Source organism: Drosophila novamexicana, unplaced genomic scaffold (genome assembly GCF_003285875.2).
Source record: "Drosophila novamexicana strain 15010-1031.04,08,12 unplaced genomic scaffold, DnovRS2.1 tig00000485-arrow-pilon, whole genome shotgun sequence".
Classification (NCBI taxonomy): domain Eukaryota; kingdom Metazoa; phylum Arthropoda; class Insecta; order Diptera; family Drosophilidae; genus Drosophila; species Drosophila novamexicana.
The window spans coordinates 4,429,720-4,442,000 of record NW_020824808.1 but is presented as its reverse complement, the minus strand read 5'-3'; the positions used below and the strand labels follow the sequence as shown (position 1 = coordinate 4,442,000).

Below are 12,281 nucleotides of genomic sequence, written 5' to 3'. Positions count from 1 at the left end.
GCTGATTAGAAATCTGACCGAAGTTTGAGTATAAGTCTGTGCTAGATTGTAGATGGAAATATATTTTTATTTTCCTTTAAATTACTTTCTGATTCTACAACAGCTTCAATAATCAGCTCCTTAAGTGAGTAAGGTGCACTTCTTTCAGTTAGTCTGGCATATCCACAGCTGAATGAATAAATAAATGATATGAAACATGGTCACAGCAACACCAGGCGTATCCTAAGCTCCTGTTTTCCACTTTGAATTTTAAATCAAAACTATTTATGTCAACTCGCAGTGCCTCTCTCTCTCTTTGAGCTGTAGTAATGGCTATTCATGAAATGCTTTTTTAAATTATGTCATTAACATTGCAACTGGTGCCGGGAACTGGTTCTGGATCTGGCTCCGACTAGGCAGGCTCTCATTTTTTAATGGGGCTTCTAGAGAGCTCAGTCGGTTGTGCGTTGTGTAATTATGGCATATTTTAATTGCATTTAGAAATTGTTATTGGAATAGTATTGGCATTAAATGCTTGTAAATATTTTAATACAATTATTTCATTAGACGCGCTTCTTGTAATGTGTTTTAATACATCGTTAAGAAGTTTTGGGATTAAAATGTTTATACATAGGCTGTTCAAGAAACTATTCAAAATATAAAACAAGTAAGAGGTTCTAGTCGGGAGCTCCCGACTAGGGGATACCCTGAACCCTCTTCTTCCAACATCAAATGCATATATATATTCTATTTTAGAAACTATATGTCAGATTGGTGACTCTAGCCCTTATTATTTACCAAAATTGCCCAAAAAACAGGATATCGATATCGATTTTAATCGATTGATTGGAAACGGAGTAAGCTATCGATTATCGGAAACAAACTCGATCTGTGCAGGCACTAGGAGCACCTACATCAAGTCTCAAGCTCTTATAGGTTCTGAGATCCTTGCGTTCATACATACGGACGGACGGACGGACGGACGGACAGATAGACGAACATGGCTAGATCGACTCGGCTATTGGAGCTGATCAAGAATATATATACTTTATGGGGTCGGAGATGCTTCCTTCTGCCTGTTACATACATTTGGATTTTGCACAAATACAATATACCCTTATACCCATTTTTAATGGGTCCAGGGTATAATAATTAGACGTAAAGCCTCTTAATTAAAAGATCTGACAAGTTTCTGAAGGAGCAAAGGCCATGTATAAATATATTCGTAAAGGTAAGGTTAGTGCTGAAATATTGTCATAAATCACATATAAAATATCTGTTTTCTCTCTTAAGCTTATGAAGGTGAACTAAATTAGGAGAAAAGAAAAATACTATAACAAACCAATCAGCTTTTTTTCAAGGGAAACTTGTAGTTAACTAAAGCTAGTTCTCAACAGAAATATATTAACTTCAAGGCTGTAGCATTAAAATGCACTAACAATTGTTCTCGCTTATAATTCTCAAATAGTTAAAGCGCTGAACTGCTAAATTGATCTTCATAGAGATCAAATTTTAGTTCTTTTGTCAAACAAAAACTTTAGCTTGAACCGGAACGGAGCAGTTTTAGATACGCCAGCAGAACGAATAGCTAAACAGCCGCAACTAATGAGCATAAGAAATTGCTAGTCTAATGTTTTTTAAGACTTTTCGACATTACCAAAGTTGCATTTGAATGAAAATGCCTGAGAAATTTTACTGGTGTCTGGTGTTACATCTGGCCCTCGCTCAACTCCTCGTGCCCGCAGCTGGCGAAGCCGTCCAAGTGGACAGTAAAAATGTGCGTGATATAATTCAGTCTAATGAGCTGGTCCTGCTGCTCTTCTATTCGAACACATGCCGTTTCAGCGTGCAGATGTTGCCCATCTTCGATGCAGCCGCCGATCAGTTAAGGTCTCTAATTGTCGACTCTGACCAAGTGGGTCTGGGCAAGGTCGACTGTCTGAAGGAAATGCAAATGGAGATTGACTTCGATATAGGCAAATATCCGACGGTGAAGATCGTGCGACATACGCATGTCAGCAGCAAAGAGTATCGAGGAAAACGCTCAACGGAGGCTCTCATTCAATTTGTCTTCAAGGAGCTGCGGAATCCCATCGAGCAGTTTGGCTCCATGCACGAGCTAAACGGTCTTGTCGGCCAAAAGTATATGGTTATTGGTTTCTTTGAGAGGAAACAACATGCTGAATATGAGATCTATCGAAAGGCAGCATCCAATATGAAGGAACACTGCCAGTTCCATGTGAATTTCGATGAGACACATATCCACAATAAGTTAACATTCAGGCGCGAGCTGAATCATACGGATTCCCACAGCGAGTACTCCGGCAACATGTCCAACTTCACTGAGGTCCTAAGCTGGTTAAGGGAGAAGTGTGTGCCAACGGTGCGCGTACTGACATTTGAAAATGCCGAAGAGCTATCGGAAGAGGGGAAACCCTTTGTTATACTCTTCCATCACCAAGATGATCGCATATCTCCAAAGGAATTTGAAATGGTTATTCATGCCGATTTAATGGATGAGCTGGACAATGTTATCTTTCTGACTGCTGATGCAAAACTCTTTGCCCATCCTGTATTCCATTTGAACAAAACAGATGCGGATCTACCCTTTATAGCTATAGACAGCTTTGTGCACATGTTTCTCTTTCCCAACTACAAGGATCTGCACAAGCCATCCAAACTGAAGCAGTTCGTACGCAGACTCCACACTGGCGAGCTGCACTGGGCCCACCATTTCGATGAGGCTAACGAGGAGAGCACTACGGCAAGTGCAGAGGAAACTGAGATCGTGATAACGATGGCACCCGAGTCAAAATTCAAGGCACTGCTGCCTTCAAAAAGTCGATATACATTCGCCAAAGATGAATTGTGATATCAGTTGCTATCTATGAAACCAACTTAAAATATACAGATAGGCAATAGGTGCATCAATTTGTTACATTAAAGAAAAGCAGAAGTACGAAAAGAAAACAAAAGGAAAATTGCATAAACAATGGCATGAATTATTAATTAAAACCAATGTTTTTAAATATTCTTATATAATTAAATAAAAATATTTTGAAAATGTAAATGAAAATAATCACAAAACTAATTATATAATAAATATATAATTAAAATATAACTAAATGCAACAATAATTAGCAATAATTTTCATAAATGATAAAAAATGATTGCTTACAGAAAATAACTTACTAATCCAAAGTTTTAAACATACAAAACAGTTTCTAGCAAGAGCTATTAAAGTGTTGGTTGAATATGCCAAGGTAACAAATTTTCGTCAGCATTTCCCGCATTGAAAAGAAAATTTTCTGTCACTCAGTAAAATCTGGAAGTGCTTTGGTTAATAACATACAATTATTCTTTAATATTAAATAAAGTGCTATATTATTTTTACACTTCAATAAATATAACTTCATCTAAGTTATTAACTTCAGCTCTTTTTATAAAATGTGCCTAATAAGAAAATATTCTAGATATCTAATACTGTGGCCATACATTTGCACCCGACTTGGCATTCACAATGGTTTTGTATGTAGGGAGCATGTATAGGGTTGTAGAATGCTTGAGCCTAGTTGGAAATGGGCGTTCTGTTTATGGCGGCTGCGACAAATCGAACACCAGCCAATATGGGCATGGGAACCAACCATTGAGAACCAACTGAAGCGCTGGCACGTGCCAAGATGGGAAGATCTTGAATGCAGCACGATGGTTCCAGGAACGAGATCAAGGAACGCAGAATATTTGAATATGCAGTGCAGGGAAATGCTAATGGACTCATTAGTCAATCACAATTGACAGGTTAGTGTGGCTGGAACTGGAATAGGAACTGGAACTGGTTCTTGTTCCCCCGGGGAGAACGCCCGTTAAGGCAGCGCCATAGAAACAAACACTTTTACTCATAAATTGTCATAATTAATAATCAATTTATGGACACACACTGGCAGTTGGCGACTGCCTTAAAGAGGCTGACATGGACCAAGTTGGAGCAGCAGCTTGGACCCGGTTCTAATGAGCGTCAAGAGCGCGTGCCGTGCACATGTGCCAAATGCGGCACCTTCGCGTGGCCAGCGCTGCAATTACCAGAGTTTTCCATAGTCGGTGCTGGCCGCCTCGTTTTGGAGTGGCAGCTGCCCCACCAAATAGGTGTTGAGCAACTGCACCACCAGCAGCATCCCAACGACCATGCCCACCATAAATAACTGTCAATAAATGTCAACGTTTTTGGGACGCATTAACATAGAAGCTAAGCCGATTCCGCTGACAGCTGGTGACGTTTGCCCCAAGATGTGGCACCAGCTGTAGCTGTATTTGTATTTGTATCTGTATCTGCAGCCGTATTTGTATTTGTATCTGTATCTGTATCTTAAGATGTATCTGTTGCTGCCTCTATGGCCATCCATCGCTGTCAGCGCTTGTCCTTTGCGCAATTGATTTAATCGCCTTTTAATCGCCTACGCCTCGCCTGCCCCGGCTCGGATGCCCAATTACCTGTCGACGCGATGCCTTCTGTAATTCCCGCTCCATCGTTAGTTACCTTTGGCTTGGGCTCATCAGCAGCTGTCGCGGAAGTCACGTGCGGAAGTTTTACTTTATGTTCAAGTACCTGCAATACTTACCCGATTTTAGACCGGGTATTCACATGCAAGTTCTATATTAAAGCTAATTTGGCTTCCGTTTAACATTTACACACTTTGATTTTTCGTGGAAATTAACCCAAATTTTTAAAATGTTGACTTTTTGTTGCATGTTTATTGTGTGATACGCTGTTAGTATTACGTTAGTTACACGAGCTAGGTTAAACTGTTGATATATTTACTGTTCTAGTCGTTATTTTGCAGCATTTCCAGTCTAATGTCAATCAATCAGAAACAAGCTTTAAAAGAAATCGGGTCTCGTCAATTATGATTGAGCTACTCGCATTCTTTTAGACTTAAACGATCGCCAAAGATGATTTGAGACTTTAGAATACATTTAAGTATTACGATATCTTTATTTTTCTATTGTCACGGTGTTTATTGGGTCACTCAAGTGACTCGGAGGGAAAATAAAAGGACTAGATCTCACTTCTAGCCAAAAACACGAATACCCTTAAGCAAAGATTTTTACCTATTGCTCTTCCCTAGGAAAACCTTACGAAATGAGACTTTTTCTTTTTCTTCATCATTCTTAATGCATTCTAAAATTATGTTCTGCTTCTCTTCTTCTAACAAATTCAACATAACCTCTTTCAAGTACCGCACCGTGCATACTGCGGCTTACAGCTCGATCAGAGATACGCGTTGTGCGCCAGTAGAATCGCAAAATGAACTCGATTTACAGTTAGCATAACAAGAAACGGCAAAGAGAGGCAAATGTCAAGCACACACTCAAATAGAAATGCAATTGCAGTTGTAATTGCAATGGCAAATTTGTGATATTTCAATTAAAATCTAACGGCACAAGTCATTAAATAACAAATACAACATGTACAACAACAACATATCTCTCTCTCTCCATCTCTCTCTCTCTCTCTCTCTCTCTCTCTCTCTCTCTCTCTCTCTCTGTTTGTGTGAGTGCTCAACATATTCAAAGTTGTGCCGAGCTGCTCGACGCGACGGGCAATCAAATGCGCTGATTCCAATTGCAAGTTCTGCGCGCACAAAAAGCAGTTTACGGCAGCTACAAAAAAAAACACAAACAAAACGTTTTTGTTTAATTAAATTAACAAAATACGCGACCGATAAGAAACAAAAACTCGAATATTTTGCACGCCAACAACAACAACACGTGTTTTCTGCATTGTCAACTAAGAGCGTCTAAAGAGAGAGAGAGCGCGGCGGAGCGTGTGTGTGCGCGCTCTCGCTGCATGCTCTTAAGCTTAACGCGCTCTCGCTTCCACAGCTTATTAATTGGCAGACGCGCTCTCTCACTCGCGTAGCCCCACATGACGCGGTTTCTCAAGTCCATTTGTCTTGCGGCTCGCTCGCACTTGCGCATGGCCCGTGTGCGGCGTTGCCATCTCGCTCGCCGACTGGTTTCAACCCGTTTCCACCAATCGGCAAAAAGCAGCTAGGACCAGTCTGCTCGCCATGTGCGCACAAAAACGAGGCGGAGCACAAAAGCTCCCTCGCAGTCGCTCCCCTCTGATGACCCCTAGGTGCACCAGCCCTATGGCAGCGCTGCCCCTGCGCCATTGCCGCGCTGCCAGCCTGTCTGTCAACCAATTTGGCGTCCATGACCAACCATGACGACTCCAGCTCCGACTCCAGCTCCGATTCCAGCATTGACTCTAGCTCCGGCTGCCTCTCCACCAACACAAAATGTTGCGGCTTTGCATTTTGACATTTCGCTCGCATCGTCAATGGCGCCGCACAGCTGTGTCTGTCTGCATCCTATTCCAGTCCAGCTGCGGTTGGGCCCCGCAATTTTGTAATATGTTAAATACGAACAAAATGCATTTTCGAAGATTTCCCATTGCGGTTTCCACTGTAAATTGCACGTTATCAGCAGCAGTTTTAAAAGGCGAAACGTTTTGTGCATCTGCCGGTTTTTTCAGTGTATTTCAGGAACCAAAATTACCCAAAATCATTTAGAACACTCAAAAAAAAGAAAAAGATTCAAATTCGAGCCGTTTGTGGTTACAAATATTTGTATGTGCGATCTTATAAACATTGCAAGCAAACTATGTATAGGACAAAAAATTTATTTTGAAAACTAAGTAATACATATCTTTTTCTATTATATTGGCTTAGTGTTTACAACATTAATTGGTGTTTTATAATTGGGAAAAAATAGATAGAACTAGTGAAGCAGTAATTAGTTTTTTATATTTTGTATAAACTATAAGTAACATTTTAAGTAAGGTTCTCTGAATAGAGAATACTTGGGATCCAAAGTGAATTTCAATTTGAAAAAATTATAAAATCTGGTAGCACTATTTTGGCATACAAATATTGATGAATCGTCTTAATTTAATATCTTTGTGCTAATTATGTTAAACATTAATAGCTCCAACATGCTTTTGATATGGTCATTATATTCAAAGCGTTTAATTTGAGTAATAGCAGGATATTACGATTCAAGTCGCTTAATACGATGATCCATTCAATTTTAGCTTTTAAATCCGATCGTAACAAAATAAGAAGAATATCGATTTTATCTAAGTTTTTAAAAATTTCAAATAGAAAATGTTAATTAATTTATATACATACTTTCCCAAAATCCCTGTCTTAGCGTCTATCTTCATCACTCCGACATCAGTAAGCCAGTCAATCAGTCAGTCAGTCAGTCAGTCAGTCAGCCAGGACAAACAGTTTTATATATAGAGATAAAGTTTGGAATGATTTAATCGCCTTAATATGAATCAATTATACAAAATTTAATAAATTTGATTATAATCAAATAATTTTGTAATCAAATCCTTTATACATTCTTTGACATCTTAAACTCTATACTAGGATAATAACTGCTAATCCATACTTGAAGTGTCTATCTTATTTGCTTGTAAGCTATGCTTCTAGTATCCATCCATTCTCTGGGTCTACAATGCATTTTGTGTATGCTATCTACCAGCTCCAACCTACAACCATTATTAACCCATTACAGGAACCATCAATGGAGATTCAGGTATAATGCTCCTCTATTTGGCAGAGCTGGTAAAAATTGCATTGATGACAGTGCAAACAATTGAAATGACAGCCGCGTTGGGCGATAAGGCGAGTTTTAATGGCGCTCAAACAAATGGAAATTTAGCACGAACCAAATGAATGGAGTTCAAATGTTGGCACTAAGCAAATGACAGAACATGAAAATATAATTTAAAAAAAAGGGGGAAAACAAAACTAATTGCAGTTGTTGTTGTTGCTGTTGCTGTTGATTGAATGAAATAATCAAATTAGCCGATAAGCCTCGGGCGTGTGCATTCGCTCGATTGGACTTTATATTATATACATACATATATTTGCCGTCGGAGGCTTTGCAAATCGAGCGCTAAATAAAGCAATTTCCTAGTAATGCAAAAATGGCAAGCATTACAACATTGCGAGCGTTTCGCATTCCATTTGTAGAGCTGCATGTACCAGAGCTGGGCTCGAATTGGACGCGCCGCGCGGCATAATCCCCAAAGGTGGCAACGTTGCAGTTGCATTGATTAACTAACCTGCCATTGCATAATGCCATGCAGCTCGAGTGCTTTGTTGTTTTTCTTGCTATATATTTCCCTTATTTTCTATATTATGTTTAATTTTTAATTTTATGCGGGCGCTTTTCCCCTACGGAATTGTTGCAGTTGTCAGCGGCGCAGCGAACGGGCCGAAAAGTCTTCTTCAATTCTTCAAGAACAACAACCAAAGCAGCCATAGCAAAGAGCGAAGAGAGCAGCAGCTCATAAAAAAATGCAACGTTGCCAGCCGCTACGCAAAGCATAAGAAAAAAAGCCAATCCAAAGGCAAGCAGCCGGAGAGACAACAAAAACGAACGAAATCGGCAAAAAAAGGCAACGTCAAGTGCTCCAATAAAAATTCCGCCGCCTTTGGCACACGCTGCACTGCTCGCTCCCACAGCGCTGACTGCGCTGCTGCGGCGCCTGTTGTCTCGCTCGGTCGTTTTTTTTAAGAGCGCGCTTTTTGCAGCGCCTGCTCTTGAGCTTTCGTTTGAGTGTTTTTATGTGCACTTGAAATGAATACGTGCGATTATTGGCCGCGCGAAAAAAATCAAAACTAATAAGAAAAAACTCGCTTATGTATTTGATTTTCGTTTTTGCTAACGGCTTTTGCTGCCTTTTTTCTGCTAAAATTTTAATTTGAATATTACATGTATTAAAAACTCATTATTGTTGGCCGATCCGCAAAAGTTGGTCAATGGGCTAATGTGCGTCCAACGCTGCGGATGCTTTTGTAGTTGTCTTTATTTTTTTTTTTTTGCTGCTCTACGCCCATTTTCTTCGGAGAATAACCCTGAAATGGAGAAGTTTCACTGTGGTTCTTATAAATTTACAGCTAAGATTTTTAGTTATGTGTGTTGTTTTGTTGTGTACATTTTTCATGTGATATGATATATAACTATATATATTATTTCGGATATAGCTTCATCCATAAGCACTTTCCTAATCTGTACTTTAACAGAGAACAAGTTCTGGTAAGAATTTAGATATATGTCTTGATGTATTGTTTTATAAATAATCTACTTGAGAAGACATATATATATATATATATATATAGACTTAAAATTATAATCTATTTTCTAAATAATACTAGAAACTCAGTTTCTCGGAACCAACCAATAATATAGCCACCTTTCTGAAGATCTCAGATCCACCTCCTCTCTAGATAAGTATATATACATATTACTATGTATATATAATATTATTATTATATGTACATAATTGATAATAATGATATAAAGTCATCGGTCGAATTGAGTCTTAGACAACCTTTATTTCATTTCGAACAACTAAGATGCTGGAAGAAAAGCTTAAAAAAAAAAAAAGAAAAATATCGTTTTTCCAAATGTTGGGTCTTAACCAGGGCTCCTCTCTAGACATCGCCAAAGGACGACGCCGGTCAGTTCGCAGGTGATGCTGCAACCCACCACAAACAGAACTATGGTACGGAATATGCGGAATCCATATAAGATATTGTCATTGCGCCCGTTATTGCTTTTAATCGAGGACCGCCTCCTGTTGGACCTTCGGTTGCTGAGTCTGGGCTGGTCTTCGGGATTGGGCTGTGGTTGGGGAGGTTCCGCGTTTTCGGGGGGCGGTTGTTCTTCGGCTGGCGGTGGGTTGGCCTGCGGCGGATCCTCCGGGTTCTCTGGGGGTGGAGGCGGGGGTGGTTCTTCTTCATTGGCAGGCGGTTGATCTCCCCCGTTCTCTTGCTGATCGCCTGGCGGCGGACCATCCTGAGCATTGGGATCTGCCATGAAGAAGATTTATAAAGAATTTGGAATTTATTGATTGCCGAAAAGAAAACCCGACACCATTTTACAAACTTGACAAAACAAAAATAAATAATGAATGACACGCCTACTTGAGCAGTTAATTATAGTTCGGTTTGGCTTGAACTTTGCATTTTTGTTGGAAAACGCCTACGCCTACTGGAATACCCCAACAATAGCAGCAGCAGCAGCAGCAGCAGTAGTGGAAGCATGGTCATTCATGCTCAAAGAGCAAAAGCACTCAAGCAAAAAGCACACAATCAAATCAAAGCTGCTCAAGAGCGCAGCTGAGCAAAAACCACAAACAACTTTTTTCTACACAGCAGCAGCAGCAACAGCAGCTGCTGCAACAGAGAGCGTGAGAGAGTGAGCGCGCGGTTTTTGCTGTCGTTTTTGTTGTTATTTGCTTTGTTTGCGCGCGCCAAAAAGGAGTAAAAAGATGCGCATGCGCCGCCGTCGCTGCGCCCCCCCAATTCACTCAGCCGAAAAAGCTGCACCATCAGAGCGAGAGAGCATAGCGGCCAAAGAGAGAACGCTCGTGTATATGTGCTTTCGTGTTTGTGTGCATGTATGTGTGTGTGTGTGGGGCCACTGCTGCCGTCGACGTCGTCGCAGTGGCTGCGATTTGGCGGCGAAGGCATTTGAATGTTTTTTTCGTCGCCGCAGTCAGCATTCGAGTTCGGAATTCTTGCGAGCTGGCAGCAATTTTTTTGCCAGCGCCAAGAGACCGGGCCACAGACAATCGAGTAGCCACTGTACCAGGCAGCAGCCCAGTAGACCAGTTGCCACTAGCCACTAGCCAGTATACAGTATCCAGTATCCAGTATCCAGTTACCAATAATATCCAACAGTCTCGCGCGCGTTTGCCAAGAGTCGAGCGTTTTTTTGTGCTCGCGCGTTACTCCAAGAATTCTGTTGCAGTCGCCAAGTGCAACGCATTTTCGCCATACCGCAGATGCAGCTGGCTTTGCTCTGCATCCACAATTAACAAGCGCGTTAAAAAGTGCAACAACAACAACAACAACAAAAACAAGCAAGTGCAAGTGCATATTGTTAAACACAACAACAACAAGAAAAAAAGCTAACCAAAAAAAAGTGGAAGAAGAGCAGTCCAAACGAATGTAAGAATCGTTTGTGAATGAATCGCCGGTCAAAATTGAATGAATATTGTGACGCCATTTTGAGTACACTCAGAATAACAAAAGTGCTAATTGTCAAGCATTTCAATTGTGGACTGCTTCAAAAGTGAAAGTCAAGTAAATAAAAATACCTGTTTACGAATAATAAATGCTAAAGTCAAGTATATTTTTGTGGGATATCGGGATTATTTAGAGTATTTAGAATATTTTTGAATAGGGTCTGAGAGAATTAGAGCAATCAGAATGCGAGTACTTGAAATAGATTTGTCTGGGCTATAAATGAAATAGAGTAACCAAAACGTGAGTGTTTGAATGGATTCGACTAGAGTCTACATAAAATAGAGTATCCAAAACGTTGGTGCGATGTATTTCAAGCATTCATTATCCTGTAATTTTGTATTTTTAATCTCAGAAAATGTATCTACTTGGAAATAATTTATATAGAAAATAAAAATAAATGATAAAATAATGTTACCCTAGCTTGTGGTTAAATAATTAACAAAATGACACAACTTTTTAATTTCTATTCAATATATTATTATTTTTTTTTTGGATTTTTAATCAGATTTATCGAATAATGTAGAATGACTTCTGAGAATTTGGTAAAAAGTAGACCCCAGGGTTTTAAAATGGCTTGCAAACTAGCCAATAGCTTGTAGATAAAGGCAAGATTTTATTACTAAGGCTTTATTTAACTTTGTCTCAATCAGTTTTCAATGAATCAATCATATGGCAGCCTGGTCTATAGACGGAATATCTACTGACTTTGCAGAACATTTTTTAAAAGTTAGCAGACCAATTATATAAGTCTGTTCCATAGAAATAGAAAAAATTGGATCCCATCAATAGAACATAGCTTATACTTTTTGAGCATATCTTATAAAAACTCACTTAAGGAGCTGAAAAATATATAGAATTTGGAAAAAAGATTGAAAATGAAAACACATCGGCTGTTATCTGCATGCGAAAGCTAAGCCTAAAGCGAAAGGGGCTACATAACCTAAATCAAAAGGGAACCAAAAGTATTATACTTTCTAATCATATTTAAAATATATCCAATATTCATCTAAATATAAAGTCTAGAGTTGTCGCATCCTGCAATAAAGAAAATCAAATGGTTTATAAAAAGCAAAAAGCAAAACAAAAGTGCTTGAGAAGACGAAACAGTGGCAAATAATTTAAATATTGCAAATACTAAAAGTGCAAAGTGCAAAACGCAGTGTTGAACAAGGCCGCAGTTGATCTGTTTAA

At 39.5% G+C, this 12,281-nt stretch overlaps 1 protein-coding gene across 1 annotated transcript; it reads left to right on the top strand.

Annotated features, from left to right (window-relative positions):
* Nucleotides 1–1,657: 1,657 nt before the first annotated feature.
* LOC115761505 (endoplasmic reticulum resident protein 44) lies at nt 1,658–2,851 on the top strand. The gene has a single exon (XM_030703273.1). It carries the CDS (start codon nt 1,658–1,660, stop codon nt 2,849–2,851), a length of 1,194 nt encoding a protein of 397 aa, XP_030559133.1.
* The last annotated feature ends 9,430 nt before the right edge of the window (nt 2,852–12,281 follow it).

Coding starts and splice junctions, on each gene's coding strand:
- LOC115761505 (XM_030703273.1), top strand. CDS start 1,658: ATGCCTGAGAAATTTTACTGGTGTCTGGTGTTACATCTGGCCCTCGCT.